We start from the raw sequence: 22,408 nt of genomic DNA on the forward strand, positions 1-22,408 counted from the left end.
AGAGATAATCAAAAAGCAGGTGAATTCCAGCAGGATCCACAGGAAATCTTGATCACTTAAAAAGTAACTTTTATTCGTTTTCATAAAATATGAACAAATCTAGTGTTCAATGCAAGAATAGCACTTAGCAGCACAGCACACATAACGACATTACAAACGTGGCTATAAAACAAAGTAAGCTTTAAAAAAGGTGAAACTTTTTCTGATACTTCTTATGCTACTGCTACGGATGAGTTTTCAGACTCTTCATTAGGATCCAATAGTGAAGGCTCTTCCTTACCGCAAAGAAAAACGGCAGCAATACCAGTGTGAATACCGGGACAAAAAACGGAGGAAGCGGGTAGGCAGAAAACATCGACGTAAATCGCTATCCAACTCGCCACAAGAGCAGATACCGTTAAAGGGAATCTCTCACCCATTTTTAGTGATATCATGTAAAGATATCCTTCAATTGTGTGTCACATAAGGATTCTATTAGGACTTTTGATTCTCCCTGACCCCACACCTTTGATGAATAAATACCTTTTTTTATCTTGGTTGAGATGTATGTAAATCGCCCTGGTCTGATGGGCGGGGCTTATTCACCCCCCCCCCCTCCTCGTCTTGCTGAACGTAACTTCATCTGTGAATCTGTGGTAGTTTTTCCACGCTTGCGCATTGAAAAGGCCACCGGCGCTTGGGCAGTATGCTTTGCCCAACTGTGGGCAAAGCATATAATCGGTACTGCGCATGCGCCGGTATTTTTCAGCGCAATCTATGCCCTGGAAGTCTTCACATGCAGGACACTCTTCCTGGACGCCGGATGCATGCTGAAAAATACCAGCGCATGCGCAGTACCGATTATATGCTTTGCCCACAGTTGGGCAAAGCCCACTGCACAGGCGCCGGAGGCCTTTTCAATGCGCAGGCGTGGAAACACTATGTGAACGCAGGAAGAAGAATGAAGAAATGCGTAGACCAAGACAGGGAGGGGGGGGAGAAGGTGAATAAGCCCCGCCCGTTGGACTGGACCGCGGCGATTTACATACATCTCAACCGAGAAAAAAAAAAAAGGTATTTATGCATCATAGGTGCGGGGTCAGGGGGAATCAAAAGTCCTAATAGAATCCTTATGTGACACACAATTGAATGATATCTTTACTTTATCACTAAAAATGAGTGACAGATTCCCTTTAAATTTGCCTATCTGGAACTTGTCTAGCTACATTATTTCGGATCAGCATATCTCTTTGAGCAAAGGATTAAGTTTTTCACCTACCAATGAATTTGACATTTTTAAAACTATTTTGGATGTTAATAGACTGGCACGCAACCTTACATTAAAATGTAATTTTTTTGATCAAGAAAAGGAATCTGTGGGACAATGTTCTCATAACGGAAATAGTTAATTACCCAAACCCTTGCATGTAAGAAATTTTGAAGAACAAAGGTCTATCTTGAATTTAAAAACTATAGAATCAGAATCCCGTCAAAACACATTCAATTTGAATGATAGTTTTATGATGAATAATCCATTCGATTACCCGTTGCAGTCTCGTCCATTAGTCTTGGATCAATTCCAAGAAATGATAGAACAGGACCTTATCCAACTCAAAACAAATTGTTCTTCAAAATTTCACGATATTTTAACAATGATAGAAAGACATGCTCTTAGCAAAATTAGAGCTATAGAGCTAATACTGATCTTGTAGTCCGCCAGGCGGACAAGCGTGGGACTATTGCGCTATTAAATGCAGGTCTATATAAAAAACTTATCCTAAAAAATTTGGAGAATGTTGATAACTATTCAGAATTAACAAAAGATCCCACGAAGGAATACAATCAAGTTCTATATGATTTGATCCAAGAGGCGCTATTTACTGGTGCAATAAATAAAAAAAAATAGCTGATTACATGTACGTGGAGAACACATAATTCCAATTTACCATGCCCTCCCCAAAGTGCACGAAAATATTTTTCCACCACCGTTAAGACCTGTTGTGGCTGGCATAGGTGCTTTGGGAGAGAAATTAGGGGCATAGGTCGATCATCATTTTAAAACCGCTTGTAGTTGATACACCTAGTTTTATCAAGGACACTAAATTTGTATGGGACGAAAATTACAGCTGGTTAGCATGCGATGTTGTTGGGCTATATCCTGCAATTCCACACCATATTGCTATAGAAAGTTTATCCTAGCATTTGGATACTTTTAGCTCTTATAATATCGCAACTAAAGATTTTTTGATATCTGCCATTAATTTCCTTCTGACCCATAATTATTTTAGTTTTGATGGACGTTTTTTCCTACAAAAAAGCGGTGTGAGCATGGGGGCTAAATTCTCTCCGGTTTTGGCCAATTTGGTAATGTCTAGATGGGAGGAACTTTTTCTCTATAATGATGTCAATCCCTTTGGTAAATCTATTAAATGGTATGGCAGATTTATAGATGACCTGCTCTTTGTATGGGGGGACTCGATCAGAAGCAGTGGCATTTGTTGATTATATTAATCACAATAATTTTAACCTTAAATTTACATATTTTTTGATAATTGGGATATTAATTTTTTAGACTTAAAATTACAGGTTAATTGTGATAGGAAAAAGATCAATATTGCCCCCTTCAGGAAACCTACAGCCAACAACACCATTTTAGCTGCCCAGTCATGCCACCCGCCACACGTTAAATATAATATACCGTTTTGGGAACTTACCAGAATAAAACGCAATTGCTCTGATGGAATAATTTTTGAAAAAGAATGTAATAATACTCTCAATAGATTATCTAACAGGGGATACCCTGATTGGTGTTTGAAAAAGGCTAAAGCTAGAATAGATAATATTGACTGTAAGGCTATGTGCCCACGTTGCGTGTTAAAACGCACACTGAAAACCGGACTCCTTCCCAGAAATCGCGCGTTTTTTTCCGCGCGATTTCACCGCGATTCTGTTTGCGATTTTGCCGCGATTTTCTCAAGCACTTTCCAAGCGATTTGAAGCATCGCCTGGAAAGTGATTGACAGGTTGGTCACACTTGTCAAACATAGTGTTTGACGAGTGTGACCAACTTTTTACTATTGAGGCCGCCTATGCAGCATCAATAGTAAAAGATAAAATGTTAAAAATGATTAAAAAAATAAAAAATCGGGGTATATTTACCTTCCGACGTCCCGCGCTGCCATCCCTGGCATCAGCGTTCCCAGTAATGCCTTGCGAGACCAGTGATGACGTAGTCTCGCGTTACTATAGCGATCTCGAGAGACCACGTCATAACAGGACCTTGCCGCAAGGCATTACTGGGAACGCTTAGGCTACTTTCACACATCAGTTTTTGTGCATCAGGCGCGATGCGGCGAAAAGTGTAAAAACCTGATCCGGCGCCTGTTGCCACCGGATCCGTTTTTTTCCCCATAGAGTTTCATTATCGCCGCATCGCGCCTGATGCCTATGCGGCGTATCCGGTTTTTGCCAGATCCGGCAAAAACAGCCGGTCCGGCGTCTGGAAAAAACGTTCTCTGCAACGTTTTTTCTCAGCGCCGGACCGGCTTTTTCCACAGCGCATGCCCGGACTCTGTGAATGTTAACCCCACAAGTGCCCGGTGAGAGAGAGAGAGATCTCTCTCTGTCACCCAGACACTTGTGAGAGATCTCTCTCGCCGGGCACTTGTGGGGTTAACACTCACAGTGTCTGGGTGAGAGAGAGAGATCTCTCTGTGGGGTTAACCCCACAAGTGCCCGGCAAGAGAGAGAGATTCTCTCGCCCGGACACTGAGTGTTAACCCCACATCTCTCTCTCTCTCCAACCCCCTCTCCTCTCCCCTCCCCTCTCCTCTCCCCTCCCCTCTCCTCTCCTACCCTCCCCTCACCTCCCTTTCAGCAGCTGTCTCTCTCAGCGGCTGTCTCTGTCCACCTCCTGCTGCGGCTCCTTTAAATCACGTCCGAGCCGTATCAGACGCCGCACACACATCCGGTGTCACGGCTGCAGGCCGGATCCGGCGGCCCGGCTTTTCGCCGCACGCCGCCGGACCCCACACACCGGATGTGTGAAAGTAGCCTTAGGCCGGGAATGCAGCGCGGGACGTCGGAAGGTAAATATACCCCGATTTTTTTATTTTTTATTCTTTTTTTTACAGGGGTATGGTACCCAGGGCCTGGAGGACAGTCTCCTCTCCTCCACACCGTGGGTACCAACCGCACATGAGACGCTCAACTTCCTGCATGGTGGGCATAGCCACATGCGGGAAGTAAGCGATTCTCATGCATTCCTATGGGTGCGGAATCGCGGCAATTCTTTGCGATTCCGCACAAAAGAATGATCATGCTGCGATTTTTTTCCACGATGCGTTTCCGCCGCGGAAAAAAGCGCAGCATTAGCACAGCATGTGCGGAATGCCATAGGAATTCATGGGGGGCGTTCTGTACACGATTTTTAAACGTTTTCGCGCCGAAAATCGCTTAAAAATCGCATCGTGGGCACACAGCCTAAGACTTTATTATATAAATCTAAAAATGATAATGAGAACCATTTTTCGGGCATAACTTTTTCAACAGAATATAGTCCCCAGTATGGTGATATTGTGAGTAGTATTAAAAAATATCTTCCAACATTGAATTAAGATATGAAATTTAAAGGAAATCCTGAGTAATGATGTAAGATTTGTAGCTAAAAAAGCCCCCACTTTGGGGTCCCTATTATCACCCAGTCTTCTTGGAGACAATACATCACAAGCAAGGGGAAAAAAAAGTGGTTAAATATACAAGGATTCTATGGATGTGGGGCAAAACGATGTATTGCGTGTCATCATGTTAATAAAACGGATAAATTTCAATCTATACACAATTCTAATATCACATTCGTAATTTTATTAATTGCAATGATAATTGTGATTTATCTTGTAGAACGTGTTTTGTGTAAATTGCAGTATGTTGGCTGCACTACCTGTGCGCTAAACCTAGGATCAGATGGCATATATCAGATGCTGCCAATTCTCAAGCGTTTTCCTCATCAGCGGTTTCTAAACATTTTGCCAGAATTCATAAGGTAGATGTAAACGGATTAAAATTTTGTGCTATTGAGAAAGTTTATCGCCCTCATAGAGGTGGCGATCATAAATGCAAACTTCTCAACAGAGAATCGTTCTGGATATTCACTCTGGAAACAAGAATACCGACTGGTATAAATCAAAGTCAAGATTTGATCTTACAATATTAATTTTTTGATATTGTGGTGTAGTAACCACTGAGTCCGCTAGGGGGTGCTGTGTGGATGTCCAAGGAGAAAGGATGAATGGCAGAATACGGAATGGCCGTTATGTATCCCAAAGTGGGTGGCTTTGGGATGGAGACGTGTTGTTCAGCAATGATATTGCTTAGGTGTTATTTCAATGTGTAAGGGAGAAGTCTCCAGGTAACTAGAGAGATGGGCAGGCCTGGTTACCTACAAACCCACCCAGGGGGTATGTTTAAAGCACTTTTGTAAAGAATGTGTAAATGCTTGAAGGACCTGTGATGAGGTCAGTCATGTGACCCCGGTGGGCGTGGCTATGAACCATATAATGTGACCAGGGTAGGTCACAGGTGGTGAATGCTTGGACCCGGTTGGTCCAGTGTGGAAGGTCCCGCTGAGATGGGGCTTCCTGCAGCACTTGTGGACGCTGTGAGTAATGGCTGCAAGTGCCTGAGAGTTCCCTGGAGGGAATGAATGTCTGCAGTATGGAGAAGCAGCCATGAGAGAACCCTGACGGGGTGAGATATAATGGTGAGGCTGAAAAGCCTGCGTATTGGACATTACTAACACAGTGAAGTTCTGTCATGGACGCTATGCCGTTTATATGTTGCTGGTCATGGTTTATGATGTTTAATAAACCGCATGGACCATTATGGATATTCCTAAACCTGTGCCGGATCTGATTTTATGGCTGCCAAGCGAGTGATCCCCTACTTAAATGACAGTGCTACCTCACAATATATATAATCCACTTATATTTCACATACAAAATTTTTTTTTCTATTGTGAATTTATGTCATTCTGGGATTCTTCTTGGATGAAATATAAGTTTTTATTAGTCCTTTCGTTAAAGGCAGTTTTGTTTTAATGATTTTGTGTCCATATCCAGCTATTTGGTTTATTTCTTGAACCTGAAACACTCGTCATGATTACAACACCTGATTGGAATGGGGAGTATACTTTTTAAATGTGAACATTGCCTATACCATTATGCCATGATTAAGACCTAGAGTCGAAGCGCATTGGATTATGCTGCTATGTGTGCTGTGCTGCTAAGTGCTATTCTTGTATTGAACACCTGATTTGTTCATATTTTATGAAATCGAATAAAAGTTACTTTTTAAGTGATCAAGATTTCCTGTGGATCCTGCTGGAATTCACCTGCTTTTTGATCAACCCTAACTTTAGCCCCAATCCTAATCCTAACTTTAGCCCAACGCACTTTAGCCCAACTCTAACCCTAATGGGAAAATGGAAATAAATACATTTTTTTATTTTATTATTTTTCCATAACTAAGGGGGTGATAAAGGGGGTTTGACTTACTATTTTTTTTTATTTTGATCACTGTGATAGGGTCTATCACAATAATCAAATTGAACCAATAAGAAATAATCTCCTATTGTTGCTGGGTGCCGGCCGGCAGATCTCGGTAGGCGCACTGCGCATGTGTCCGCCATTTTCTCCCCGAAGGAGAAGCGGGCGGCCCGGGGGGCAACAGAGGTACCGGAGGGGGGGGGGACCGGGGAGCCCTATTTTTCTCTCCTCTGATGTGTGATCACATAAGAGAGAGAAATTAAATGGAAAATCTGTTTGTTTTTTTTTGCGGTCGCCGTTATACCGTTAATAACGGCAATCGCCACACCGACGTCGGTGAAAACCGACCCGAATTATGTTCTCTTGTGTCTTTGCTACCCCCGGCAGCCTAGACCCCGGAGACATTCTGATGCTGGGGGCCGCTATAACCTTAAACCTCAGCACCCTTAAAAAGCGGCGCTGTGGTTTAAGTAACCTTAACTGCCGCCGTTAAAAGGCGTATCGGCGGTCGTTAAGGGGTTAAATGAAACTCTCCTCATTCTCCCCTGCTCGCGCCGATCGCCAGCAGAGCAGGAGAGAATGATGAGAGCCGTGTTCAGCACCTGGCGCCGGGGATCAGCGCTTACTGCAACGCTTCTTCCCTGGCGCCCGTCCGTGTGGTACTGATGCGGCACATACATGCCACAAGTATTACACACACGGACACTGACATCTCCAGTACTGGAAATATCAGGACGTGTGAAAGAGGCATTATAGCAGGTTTTTCTGTTTTGTCAGCTGTCACACGCTAAAAGACGCTTTTCATTGCAAAAATAGTTTTCGCATCACCACATTTTAAGAGCTATAATTTTTACATATTTTGGCTCACAGTCATATGAGGTCTTGTTTTATGCAGGACGAGCTGACGTTTTTATTGGTATAATTTTCGGGCACATGACATTTTTGATCACTTTCTATTCCGATTTTTGGGAGAAAAAATGAGCGAAAACCAGCAATTCATGAATTTCTTTTGAGGAATTGATAATGCAGTTTTATTCTTTGGTTCAGTACAATTACAGCAATACCTCATTTATATTTTTTTTATGTTTTGGTGCTTTTATACAATAAAATCAATTTTATAGAAAAAATAATTGTTTTTGCATCACTTTATTCTGACATCTATAACTTTTTTATTTTTTCGCTGATGACGCTGCGCTATATGGCGGCTTGTTTATTGTGGGACAAGATGATGTTTTCAGCGGTGCCATGTTTATTTATATCCATCTTTTTGATCGCGTGTTCCACTTTCTGTTTGGCGGTATGATGATAAAGCATTGTTTTTTGCCTTTTTTGAGATATTCACTAAAGGGGTTGACTAGTGGGACAGTTTTATAGGTCAGGTCATTACGGACACGGCGATACCAAACATATGTACTTTTATTGTTTAGATTTTTTTTTCATTCAAATATTTATTTAGTGATAGAATAAATATTTATTTATTATTATTATTATTATTTTTTTTTAATTTTTTTTTTTACTTTATTCTAAGTTTTACACTTTGTCCCACTATGGGACAATCATTTTTTGCAGGTGGATCGCTTCTATAGCATGCAGACTTCTCATTCCCTATCCTTTTATGCATGGCTCCATCCCTAGTCTTGTATGCATGGCCCCATCCCTAGTCTTGTATGCATGGCTCCATCCCTAGTCTTGTATGCATGGCTCCATCCCTAGTCTTGTATGCATGGCTCCATCCCCATCCTTGTATGCATGGCTCCATCCCCATCCTTGTATGCATGGCTCCATCCCCATCCTTGTATGCATGGCTCCATCCCCATCCTTGTATGCATGGCTCCATCCCCATCCTTGTATGCATGGCTCCATCCCCATCCTTGTATGCATGGCTCCATCCCCATCCTTGTATGCATGGCTCCATCCCCATCCTTGTATGCATGGCTCCATCCCCATCCTTGTATGCATGGCTCCATCCCCATCCTTGTATGCATGGCTCCATCCCCATCCTTGTATGCATGGCTCCATCCCCATCCTTGTATGCATGGCTCCATCCCCATCCTTGTATGCATGGCTCCATCCCCATCCTTGTATGCATGGCTCCATCCCCATCCTTGTATGCATGGCTCCATCCCCATCCTTGTATGCATGGCTCCATCCCCGTCCATGTATGCATGGCTCCATCCCCGTCCATGTATGCATGGATCCATCCCCGTCCATGTATGGATGGCTCCATCCCCGTCCATGTATGCATGGCTCCATCCCCGTCCATGTATGCATGGCTCCATCCCCGCCCATGTATGCATGGCTCCATCCCCGTCCTTGTATGCATGGATCCATCTTCGTCCTTGTATGCATGGCTCCATCCCCATGCTTGTATGCATGGCTCCATCCCCGTCCTTGTATGCATGGCTCCATCCCCATGCTTGTATGCATGGCTCCATCCCCATCCTTGTATGCATGGCTCCATCCCCATCCTTGTATGCATGGCTCCATCCCCATCCTTGTATGCATGGCTCCATCCCCATCCTTGTATGCATGGCTCCATCCCCATCCTTGTATGCATGGCTCCATCCCCATTCTGGTATGCATGGCTCCATCCCCGTCCTTGTATGCATGGCTCCATCCCCATCCTTGTATGCATGGATCCATCACTAGTCTTGTATGCATGGCCCCATCCCTAGCCTTGTATACATGGCTCCAACTCTATTCGTGTATGCTTGACCCCATTCTTATCCTGGTATGATCGGCCCCCATCAAAAAACATTTAAAAAAATTAAACCATTACACTTATCTTCCTGCGCTCCCTCGCAGCGTCTTGTTCTGGTATCAACAGCTGATTTATGCATGTAAGCAGCGCACGGCAGGGATGTCATGCGCTGCTCACAAGCAGAGCACAGCTTTCAGAATACTCACCGCTCCTCATGCCGGAATTATATGTGTGGAGGGCAGTGACTATTAAGTAGCGTGTACAGTGTCAGCCGAAGGGCGGTCATGTGTGCTGCTACTTTAGAAAAATGATTATTCATTTCTCTTAATTAGCGGCACACGTGACCACCTGGCAGTTGCATGAGCCGCCTGCTGCGACTGACACTGTGTGCGCTATGAAAGAAAAATTGATATTCATTGCCAGTGCAGTGAATATTCATTTCTCTTTAGCAATGGGCACCAGAGTTAGCCGCAGCCGCCGACTCCTACCGCTGTTCCGCCGCTGCCCCTCCCCCTCCATGTTCTGGACTCTTATAAGCCGAGGGGGACGTTTTCAGCCCAAAAAATGTGCTGAAAAACTCGGCTTGTACTCGAGTATATACGGTAGTTAACAGCCGCCGGTGGATCGCAATTCCACTTGCAGTGACTATTAAGTAGCGTGTACAGTGTCAGCCGAAGGGCGGTCATGTGTGCCGCTACTTTAGAGAAATGATCATTCATTTCTCTTAATTAGCGGCACACGTGACCACCTGGCAGTTGCATGAGCCGCCTGCTGCGACTGACACTGTGTGCGCTATGAAAGAAAAATTGATATTCATTGCCAGTGCAGTGAATATTCATTTCTCTTTAGCAATGGGCACCAGAGTTAGCCGCAGCTGCCGACTCCTACCGCTGTTCCGCCGCTGCCCCTCCCCCTCCATGTTCTGGACTCTTATAAGCCGAGGGGGACGTTTTCAGCCCAAAAAATGTGCTGAAAAACTCTGCTTGTACTCGAGTATATACGGTAGTTAACAGCCGCCGGTGGATCGCAATTCCACTTGCGGATCCCACATCAAAGGGAGGGATTCCGACATCGGCGTTCTATTGTGCTCGATATCGGAAAGCAGTTAAACAACAACGCAAGCCGGATTTAATCAACCCAGGTATCGTTTTAATCATTATAGCGGTGCTGACCTGACACTGTAGTTTACTGAGCATAATCCTGCTGACAGGTTCGCTTTAAATGTTTTTATTTTTTATTTTTTAACATGTTTTCTTTTTTTCACATATTGATCTGTTTAAAAAAATGGAAAACTTGCAATTTCCACACTATCCACTGTGACTATTCTAAACATATACTTTCTACATTTACTGTATACTATATACTTTCTACTATTCTAATACATAGTTTCAAGAAACTATGCAGTTTTATTAGCAACAACAGACTAATGAGCATTTGCACGTCACTATGAAGGGAGGTTAAACTGGGGAGCTGTGACATTGCCTATTGTGATTGGTTATCAACTATGTACTGTATATACAGTTATGGTTGAAAGGGTTGGAACCCTTGAAATTGTTCCAAAACGAAGTATTTCTCCCAGAAAACTATTGCTATTACACTTGTTTTTGTTATACACGTTTATTTCCTTTCTGGGTATTGGAACAACAAAAACGAAAAAAAGGCAAATTGAACATACCGTATTTTTACAGATTATAAGACATACATAACCATGAGACGCATGGTTATGTTTTAAATAAAATGGTGATATGTCTTATAGTCTGTTTTAACTGTAGCTTACCAGGGGGTGGTGGAGCAGGGGGGGGGGTGTTAGAGGAGGCAGGGTCGCTTCTTCTGGATGCCGGCGGCGGCAGGGGAGGGGCGATGTCTGGGCTGTCATAAGTTGTTGGCGCAGGTGGGCTTTGGAAAAATTGCCGCAGGATGCGGCGCATGTACAGATTGAGTTCTCTGGAGATAAACATCACACCTGAAACCATATAAAAATGACTCAGTCTTTGCATTGTGTGTCTGTGTGTACCGTGACAAACAGAAAAAGAAGAGAACGGTCTGATATTGTTCAGCAATTTTGTTTCTCAAGTCCTCAATCTCAAGGTTATAAGTCCATCTCCTGAAATCTTGATGTCCTTTAGTCTATAGTGTGCAACATAATCAAGAAGTTTACACCCGATAGCACTGTAGCTAGTCTCCCTAGAGAAAAATTGATTAAAGGTAGAAATGCAGGAAAGTTTGGATGATGGATAAGCAGCCCCAATCAAGTTCCAAAGAAAGTCAATCTGTCCTGCAGGCTCACGGTGCATCAGTATCAGTGTGAACTATCCGTCAACATATGAATGAATTGAAATGCTATGGCAGGTGTCCCAAGAGCACCCCACTTCTAATACAGAGACATAAAAACGCTAGACCTCAGTTTGCTAAAATGTACTTGAGTAAGCCAAAATCCTGTTGGGAAAACGTCTTGTGGACAGATGAGACAAAGATAAAGTTTTTTGATAAAGCACATCATTCCATTGTTTACCGAAAACGGAATGAGGCCTATAAAGAAAAGAACACTGTACCTACAGTCAAATATGGTGGAGGTTAAAGATGTTTTGGGGTTGTTTTGCTGTCTCTGACCCTGGGTGTCTTGACTGTGTGTGTGCAAGGCTTCGTGAAATCTGAAGAATACCAAAGGATTTTGGGTCACCATGTAGTCCCCAGTGTCATAAAGCTGGGTTTGTGCACTAGATCATGGGTCTTCCAGCAGGACAATGACCCCAAACATAGTTCAAGAAGCACCCAGAAATGGATGGAAGCAAAGCGCTGGAGAGTTCTAAAGTGGTCAGCAATGAGTCTGGATCTAAATCACATTGAACACTTGCGAAGAGATCTTAAAATTGCTGTAGGAAGAAGGCACCCTTCAAATATGAGAGACCTAGAGCAGTTTGCAAAAGAAAAGTGCTCCAAAATTCCAGTTGAGAGATGTAAGAAGCTTATTGTTGGTTATTTGGAAGCAATTGATTGCAGTTATTTATTCCAAAGGGTGTGCTAGCAATATTAAGTTGAGGGTGCCAAAAATTTTGTCTGGCCCATTTTTGTATGTCCTATTTTTTCTTTTTTTTTTTTTTAATGTTTTTCCAATGCAAAATGCAATGGAAATAAACATGTGTATAACAAAACATGTGCAATTGCAATAATTTTATGGGAGAATTACTTCATTTTATGGAACAATTTCAAAGCTGCAAACACTTTCTGACTGTAGGTGCAGTGTTGGATTGGGGTGCCAAGTGCTCATCTGTGACATTATGGGGGTACACTGTTCAGCAGCAAGTAATATTGCCTGGCCCTTGTTCACAAATTTGTCTATGATTCTATATGATGACAAACTGGGTAATTAGTTAAATTAATAATGAGATGCTGCCCTTTGTCTGTACACGTTGCATTAAAGGGAACCTGTTAGCAGGATTGTGCACAGTAAACTACAGACACTGTCAGGTCGGCGCCGTTATTCTGATTAGGTTGGAATCACACTGCCATATTTCTCGTGCGATAATCGCATCGCACTGCACAGACTGGCCGGCACCTCTCTTGACCTAAGCATGACAGCGTGATGGATTACTATGCAGCTGTCAAGCTCAAGTCAGGAGAATCGACAGCCAGTGCCAGTTTTACTATGCAACTCTCGCATGAGAAATATGGCAGTGTGTCTCTGCCCTTACAATGATACCTTGGTTGATTAAATCCGTCTTATGGTTGTTCTTTAATCTTTAGTTTCAGTTTTGTGTTAATAATATGCTCGTGTCCTAAGTCGGAGTTGGTGTATGTGGTGCTCTGATTAGATATTCATAATGCAGACTGCTCACAGATCACTAATCCCTCACTGACCTGCCCCCTAGTTTGCATAATTAATACCTAACATACTGAAGAAAGCACCTGCTCTGCAGCATAATCGCATGTTTAGTGTGGCAATAATACATTTACTTGATGTTATCCAGCTAGGAAACATTTTTTTAAAATTGGCGCCTGCGCAGTAGCAGCTATCGGTGTCTAACTGTGATCTGATAGCTGCTACTGCGCATGTGTCGGCAGCACCATCTTACTGGAGAAGAAAAAAAAATCCTGCTCTAAGATGGCGCCACCTGTGCCTGCACAGTAGCAGCTATCAGTGTCTATAACTGTGATCCGAGAGCTGCTACTCTGCAGGCACGGGCGGCGCCAACTTGGAGGAAGAATTTTATTTTTCTTCTCCAGTAACATGTAGCAGCTATCAGATCACAGCTAGACACCGATAGCTGCTACTGCGCAGGCACGTGTGGCGCCATATTTTTTTTTCCCTAGCTGGATAACATCAAGAAAATGTATTTTTAGCACACTAAACATGCGATTATGCTGCAGAGCAGGTGCCATGGCTGGCACCTGCCTGCAGAAGCGTTTTTTGCCTCATCAGTATGTTAGGTATTCATTCGTTGGATTTCATCACCCAAGGTATCACTGTAATCAGTATAACGGCGCCAACCTGACACTGTCTGTAGGTTACTGCGCACAATCCTGCTGACAGGGTTCCTTTAAGACCACTGAGACAAGCACTCTTCATGTAGGTGGTGGGGGCCCTACTCGGGCATAGCAGCCTTAATAGGTGTTACCTGTCATTGCAATGCACCTGTGATGATAATGAGAAGTCTTCTGTAAAAAATAGACCATTTTCTCAGTGGCCAATGTGATAGTCGCAAGATTTCTCATTTTTAATATTGTTTTATGGAGAAAAATATCACCAAACGTAAAATAAACATAAAATACATTTTATCTCAAAAACCTCATTTAACGAATAGGTCATTTATGGATTATGTATTCCCTTTAAGATCCACCAGTTGGCATCCACCATTCGTGCATTGTTAAAGTTATCCGATCCAAAGTTATACCCCCTGGGAATTAAGTAAATTTTCCCTTCAATCGACTGGTCATAAACACAGGATGTCATAGAGGTACAAAAGCAAACATCCACAGAGAATATCTATGGTGTACTCCCAGTTGGTGGAAAGGAAAATGTGCTTTATTATTGGGGGGTCATAGATCTGGAACAGAGGGGCACAGAAGAAAAAGAAACAGTTTCAGAATTGGTGGAGTAGCAGCAATTGGAGAAGGGAATCAGTTTAAATAAATACAGTGAAAGATCCTCTTTAAAGGGGTTCAGTATTGGTGAGGCTAGCGTATATAATCATGAGTGCGACCATGGTGCTGCTGAGTGGCAATACCAAGCACAGGGAATGGATGCAGTTTAGGGCTGTGTCATTTAGAAGTAAACAAAAACATTCTACACAACCCATATTAAATTTCTCACACCATTTCTGAACCAGTTTTTTAGCTTCTGGGTGTAGCAACGACCTGACACAGCTGTCACTTGTAACATTCACAACATTCGATTTTTTTCCCTTTCTTACTGTATCAAAAATTGATATATACAGTAGATAAAGGGGAAAGCAATATGCAATGTGATGCCGTCAGGAAAATGCAAATATATATAGAGAAAAAACTGTTTTATTTATTGTGTTTTATTCAGATAAACCCCTTGATAATGGCCTCATAGGCCGAAACGTTGGTGGTACTGTGTGACTGATCATACCAATAAAATTATAATAAGGAAAATTGATTTTTTTTTTATGCCTCGGGGTTTTTTCTCTATACATGTATCAAAAATTGACTTATATTTTGTGCCTGCATTAAAATAAAAAAAGTCTGAGTGGCTTTAAAGGGAACATGTCACCATGAAAATGCAGTCCAATCTGCTATCATCATGTTCTAGAGCAGGAGGAGCTGAGTAGATTGATATAGAGTTTTGTGAGAAAAGGTTGGGGTTTTAATCACTTTAACGTCTGCTCTTTCTGGGACTTTTGGTCCGGTGGGCGGTCCTATCAGTGACTGACTTTTGGTCCGGTGGGCGGTCCTATCAATGACTGACAGCTTCCTCCCTATGCACTATTATACAAAGATAGCTGTCAGTCACTGATAGGACCGCCCACCGGACTGAAAATCCCAGAAAGTTTAGAGATTAAATGATGAAAACACAGATTATACTGTTCTCCAAAACTATATATCAATCTGCTCAGCTCCCCCTGTTCTATAACATGGTGCCTGCATGTTCATGCTGACAGGTTCCCTTTAATGATGGCTTTGGATCTCAGCCACTAACACTGAATCGCATTTCTGCCATGATTTCTCCTTTGCATTCAGGATAATCTTTATTTCTCCCTTTTAATGTTTAACCTTAGAGACGAATGCCAGAAAAGCAGTAGACCGAGGATACGTTCAAGGGCTTTTAACAATATATTTGGACTGGCATCGTCATGACACCAGGCACAGGCACATGTTGATCCGAAAAGGCATTCTGCAGTGCCTTAAAAGCATTACTAACATCAAGCTGGGTAGAAAAGCTTTCATAGATGCTAATGGTATGAAGATTTTATATAACTCCTCACAAGTAAGTATTTCTCAAAATGCAAACCTGTTTAGTCTCAATTTGTATGTCTGTACATGGGTACCCAGGTTATATTAAGTGCTCGAAGAGGTGGCTCTACAGGTCTGCTGGTGGAACGCTCGAGTCATCCCTGAAGTGTAGCGAGGAGAGTTACTCTTTCAAAAACAATCCGCAGCTTTCGTTCTAGTGATGCTAGTCAATGACCTTCCCTGAGGCACAACCCATGGACAGGTGTGGCACTGTTTCTAGATACACGCCTGTCCATTTACAATACTGTGCAACCTTTTTAAACTTGACAACTCAAGTTTTGTAACCATTGTATTGTAAATGGAATCTGGCAATCCTTATACCACCATTAAGGGTTTATTACCATCTTCATACATGGGGAGTGTTGGATAGTGCTAATAAGAAGTCATTTTGCAATATACCGTTTATTAAAGGTAATCTGTCACCAAGTTTTTACTATATATATATATATATATATATATATATATATATATGCCTGATTCCAGGTATGTATCACTTACTGGGCTGCTTGGTGTAGTTTTGATAGAATACCGGTTTGTCTGATGTTGATGAAGCAGTGCTAAAGCCACATTCACTATTTTGTCAGTATTTTACATTCATACCGTATTTTGTGGATCATAAGACACACACCAAATTTTGGGGATGAAAATAAGATTTTTTTTTTTAAATAAAATGGTGGTGCATCTTATAGTCAGCTTTTACGGTAGCTTATCGGCGGAGCGGGGTCCCAGGTGGCAGGGGCCCTGCTGCAGTAATCTGGTGGCGTCAGGAGTGGGGTCCTGCTGGGAGGAGGGGGTGTTAGGCAGAGCGAGGCTGCACAGGCTCCGGACTTTCAGAAAATGTCAGGAGTCCCCACACTTCCCATCCTTTTTCACTGCGGTGGTCTCTGGCTGCCAGAGTTCCTGTCTCTCGAGATCTTATTCCGTGCATGCGCCTACTCTGGCAGCCATTTTCCCGAAGTCCACTGCTGTCAAATCAATGGGAAGTGGGTGGCCTCCCAACATTTTCTGAAAGTCTGGACCTCGAACAGCCTCGCATCTCTCCATTCCTGCTGCTGCGAGCATCCTGCAGTGGTGCTCCCTCCCCAATAATCTACATTTGGATTATAAGATGCACCCCCATTTTCCTCAAATTTGGGGAGAAAAAGTGCATCTTGTAATCCAAAAAATATGGTATTTGTAAGCCAAAACCAGGAGTGGGACAATCGAAGGAAAAGTATAATAGAGACACGTCACCACTTCTGTATTATCACCCACTCCTGGTTTTGGATTACAGATACTGAGGTAAAATACTGACCAAATACTGAACATGTGAACATGGCCTTATGGGTATAAAGGAGGCTGCTGAATTAGGCCACGTCCACACAGTCAGTATTTTACATCAGTATGTGTAAGCCAAAACCATGAGTGGAACAATCGGAGGAAAAGTATAATAGAGACACGTCACCACTTCTGTATTATCACACACTCCTGGTTTTGGATTACAAATACAGATGTAAAAAACTGAACATGTGAATGTGACCTTAGCTCTGCTCCATCTACATCAGACAAACAGGTATTCTTTCAAAACTGCACCAAGCAGCCCAGTAAGTGGACCGGGGTGGCGTCCCACAGGTTACAGCAAAGCTGTGGACAAGGAATGCGGTAAGCACTAATGAACTTTTACTGTTAAATTCAGATGTTTCCCTCAACCACGAAAATGTAACGGGTTAGTACACACACATATGGTCAGAACGGACCGGGACCACTGTGCTGCGTCACTTACTAGGCACGGAAATGTTGACTTTGTTCCTATAGTTTACCTAATTGTGTCACAGCCTAGTGTGGCTACTGAGCATTTTCCAGTAAAGCTGGGACAAGCCAATATATGCCAGCGGTGGTCGATTGGTGGTGCAGCCCAGCAGCTTGCAAACGTAACAAAACGTGTCTAAACCACCTAGGTAGAAGCCAGTTAGTGATTTCTACAGAGTCCTGTCCACTTTAAGGCTCATGTGAGTGCAATGGGCCGCTCTTCGGATCACCTCTGTATACTTCGGCCGATTCCCTTTAATACTGTAGTCTCTGTAAGTCTCTAGTGGTTCAGCAAGCTGAGTCTGATGGGCACTGATGCATACAAGTGCCTGTATCTGCCTGTCTGCTTCTACCGTAATCCTTGAGGTGGGTCTGACCTCAGGATTTGCCGACCTGTGTCTGGTCGCTGTGTCATTGCAGGGATGAGCCCGCCTGGATGACGGCTGTTTAGCCAAGCTATGACTAGTTTTTCACAGGTCTGTGGCTCCACAGCTGATTTGCTGGAGCGCCCTCCTGGTGCGTTACAGATGTCAGCTCCTGGGGATCTCAGCTCTGCCGATTGTGCTTGACAGAGACGTCGCACGTCCTCCTCCTTCCACCTCTCATCTCTCTCTCCCAAGATTGCCACCGAACCAACCCTGTCAGGCACTTTCTCCCAATTGCTTTCATTGCCCCCTGGCATGGGGCTCTGTCTGGTTCTGTTCAAATTGCAGTTCCAACCAGGAGAACAGAATCCATTTAACATAACACAAGTCTCTGCCAACAGAATCGCGGTTTCTGTTTCCCCTCACAGAACTAGGTAACTGTCTCTGAATAAAAATTCTACACAAAGCAGTTTATGCCAGTCATCGAGGAGTTACAGGGGAAACAGTGGCCTCTTGTGGCCAGTGATTAGTACTGCAAGCAACAGTATTCTCAATCTCCATATCCTTTACTAATAAAATAGAAGGGCAGCTGCAAATTACATGCAAACAGTTAAAGGTAGGTGATGGTAAGCAGCATATTCCCCATCACCTCACAATACATCGCTGGAATTGGGCTATCTAACCCTATATTATGCTGTTCTCAGAATATATAGCAAACACCTGACGTATTCCCTTTAATAAACGGTAAATTGCAAAAACACTTATTTTTACTAGCACCACAATAAAGAACGTGTGAACATGGCCTAAGACTTCTGGGCTGTGCATAACCCCGCTGACGCCCCTGACTGGCGGCTTCCTGTGTACATGTGAGATGGTGAAACAGCCCTCATTACCCATAGGTAGATATATGTCCTTGGTTCATGTGTATATCTGTGTCCGCATATATGTAAATATTGTACCTGTTGTATATAAGTTTATCACCTGCTTGCTGTCAGTAGTGACATGGTACTGCTTTGCAAGGGCTGAAATGCTGTTCTTTGGCTGCAAGAGGCCAGTGTTTCCGAAACACACAGCTGAAAAGTCTGCCCAGGAACAGATGCATTGTCAGAGACAGTTGAAAGCAGATATAAGGAGTGATATCCTTTTCTATGCACCATTTCTCACGGAGTGACATGTACCCCACCGTCTTAGGGTAAGTGCACACGTAGTTTTTAGGTTGTGCGGATTTTGATGAAAAATCCGCAGGAGAAAAGTCCTGCGGTTTATCTGCGGATTAGCCTGCGGTTTCACACCTCATAATTGATAGGTGTGAAACCGCAGCGAAATCCACACAAAGAATTGACATGCTAGGGATTGTAAACCGCAGCAACACCGCATGGAAAAATCCGCAGCATATGCACAGCGTTTTTTTATTTCCATAGGAAGTAAAGGTACTGTGCTGCGGACCCGCAGAGCCAAAACTACTGCGGATCCGCAGCAGAATCCGCAGCGTGTGCACATAGCCTTATAGTTGACAGCTAGTTATGTGTCACAGGAAGAAGTGGTGTGGCCTTCTTGGCAGTAGTTGGAAGTTACTGAGGACAGCAAGAGAATATTCCGGAGGGAGGTCCAGTGACATTAGCACGTAGAAGCACTGGCATCAGAACCATGGCGAAGTGGCGCTGACCCTACCCTTGACCAGATCCTTATCAGATAGGAGAAGATTGCGATCAGTAACTGCTGAGAGACGGAAATAGGCCAGAACATAGCATGAGTAATGCTGAACACCACTGGAAAGTCAAGCCACAGTCATCAGCGGTACCGCTCATCTATTCGAGGGGAGCCTCATCCATCGGCATGCATCGGTATTTGTGTGGCGGTGACCCAGGTCGATAAGATAACTAAGGCCCACTGCACCATTGCATCGGTAGTTGTGCACAAACCTTATCAAATTTTGGTGCCCAAATACCCAAGACTGAGATCGGACCTGTAGTTAGTCAAATGGACTGTCAGGCCGCAACTTTTGCTAATATCAGCGTCTGGGATTTCCGGTTTCGCTGCTATGTCACCTATTGCTTTGTTGTTAAGGATTCTTTGTTAACTATCAATCTGCAATTCACACTTGGGTTCTGTAAAAGCAAGCAGCGGACTTTAGGCCATTCCTGAGCTTGTCCAGGAGAAAGCTTCTGTGAAACATTATAGTTATTTGATATTTGTTCAAGTTTTTTAACCTTTATTTTTTTAGGGCTATGCAGCTGATGCATTATTATGTAGTTGGGAAGGAGTATTCTTCATTGTTCACTGAAGTCATAACGGGGCAGGGAAGTGTTTTAGAGTTAAATTATTGTAAGCCGTTGTGCTGTCCTGCAGGTGAGCCCGTAAAACACACCCATTCACTTGTTCTAGGTTTAAGGGTATTACCAGGCAGCTGGTATTAATTAATTGGCGGCTGGTTTACCAGGCACGCCAGTAAGTAAAGACATAGTGATTATAGTTGGCATATATCGTAGGGCACCACGCTGTATACAGCACAATGGTTAGTCTCCTGGCTGAGTGTCTGTAGATTATTTTAAAAATCTTTCTCCTTTTTCTGGTATGTTTATTCACATATTTAAGGAAAGTGTTTGTTTTTTTTTTAAGTGGTTGAACTGATATTGGAGTCCACTTTCTCGCTTGCGACTTTGCTTTATCCTGGGGAGCCCACCTGGGCATACTGCTTAGGCTATGTGCACACGCTGTGGATTGACCAGCGGATTTTTCCGTGCGGATCCACAGCTAAAACCGCAGGTAAATTGACCTGCGGTTTTACCTGCGGATTGGCCAGCGGTTTTCCCCTGCTGTTTGACACCTGGACAATGGAATAGGTGGCAAACCGCAGCGGAATTCGGTGAAAGAATTGACATGTCAATTCTTTCTGCGGATTTAAAACCGCAGCATTTCCGCAGCGAAAAAACGCAGCATGTGCACTGTGGATTGTAAATCCCATAGACTTACATGGTACTGTACACTGCGGAGCTGCTGCGGATCCGCAGAGGCCAAATCTGCTGCGGATCCGCAGCAGAAGCCGCAGAGTGGGTGCATAGCGTAACTATTCATCAGTCTGCTAGTCAGGAGTGCGGGCGGGGTTACACAGATTAGTCTGACCTCCTGGCATGTGAGATGTAGAGTTTTAATCTCCTGCTGATAAAATGCTGATTGTGTTGAAACTATAGCACACAGCCTAATAAGTGACACATCCCTGTAATCAGGCCCTTGTGCCCTTTATTATGCCTCTCTCAGATTAAATGGCAAAAAACTACCGACAGAAGTTTATAGCTATACTTGAGATAGTAAAACTTTTTTCTTTTGTGTACAACTCATTGCCTAATAGCGGTGGTGGAAAAATCACTGCGCTTACAAGCTCTTTTATACAAAAGTTGTGAGCACTGCTTTGAAGCTGGCTATGTTCGCTGGAGGACACTGTTACCTGTTATACCTGGCCAGGTTCAGTGCTGTGCTTATAAGCAGCAGTGGTGGTCGGTGTCCTAGGCAACAAGACCTAAAGGAATGAAAATTGTTGCTATCTCAAGAACGACTGCAAATTTTCATAAACAGCAAATTGCAAAAGTGTTCGTTTTTACATTAACTATCCAACAACACTCAGGATGTTTTCCCATAAATTTAAAGCATTATTTCCATCTGCATAGCTATCTAAAGAAAGCATAAGGCTCCCAGGCGTCAGAACTCTAATATGCTGCTTCCATAAGAACATATTCACGTTTTTTGTTACTTACCTTCTAATAGGATTGTCAAGCTGTGAGAACTCTGGATCCCCTCGTTAATACATCTAGCCTAATAATGAGAAAATGCTTTCCCAAGAATCGTCTTCCTTTACCAACCATCAAAAGTGCTTTCCAGTTTCAATTGCCTGTTATACCGACCAGTGGTCCTGTGGCTCAGATCTACAGCTTGCCTCCTGAAGGTAAATGGCCTAAGAGACCAATTTTTTCAGATTGACTGTTGGCTGGAAAGAATTTTTCACATTAGAAGGTTTAACACTACTGACAGATTCCCTTTAAGCCATCTGTATGAGCTTGTAGGCCGTAGAAAGTTGAACAAAATGACATTTTGATATCTGTCATCCGATGTTTTATTCCAGAGAAATTCACTTTTTCTTACTATGTAAATGAGCTGCTAAGATCTGTGGGAAGAACACTGATCTCCTGGAGTATCTGCCTCCAGAGCTTTTTATGTGAAAGGGGGTGGTGCCAGTGTGAGACCTGTAGATCAGGAGAATAGACTGTCAGTCATTACATGCCTCACACTAGTAACTCCCCCTTTCCGAAGATCTGTGTCCGACCTATAGATCTTGACAGCTCATTTACATACTAGAAAAATGTGGATTTTTTTGGAATAAGACATCGGATAACATATCAAGGTATCAGTTTATTCAGCTTTTTGTGACCAGCATACCAATATAGACTGCTTAGGAGGGTGGATCTCACTGACAGATTCCCCTTTAAAGATCCTAGATAATAGACTTGGTAGTAGGAGAACATCTATTTCACTGTATAGTCTTGGACCATTTTATGGATTAATTT

The 22,408-nt window shown here is 43.2% G+C and overlaps 1 protein-coding gene across 7 annotated transcripts in view; it reads left to right on the forward strand.

The window, feature by feature from the left end:
* Positions 1–22,408, forward strand: part of AGTPBP1 (ATP/GTP binding carboxypeptidase 1) — a 261,694-nt gene that overhangs the window by 135,538 nt on the left and 103,748 nt on the right. For all 7 annotated transcript variants that reach the window (XM_073546002.1, XM_073546003.1, XM_073546006.1 and 4 more), the window contains 2 exons: positions 15,462–15,670; positions 21,612–21,789. In XM_073546002.1, the coding sequence (XP_073402103.1) occupies positions 15,462–15,670; positions 21,612–21,789 (387 nt within the window). The remainder of the gene's footprint in view (positions 1–15,461; positions 15,671–21,611; positions 21,790–22,408) is intronic.

This window comes from Dendrobates tinctorius, unplaced genomic scaffold (genome assembly GCF_039654945.1).
Source record: "Dendrobates tinctorius isolate UK_male_01 unplaced genomic scaffold, ASM3965494v1 ptg000144l, whole genome shotgun sequence".
NCBI lineage: Eukaryota > Metazoa > Chordata > Amphibia > Anura > Dendrobatidae > Dendrobates > Dendrobates tinctorius.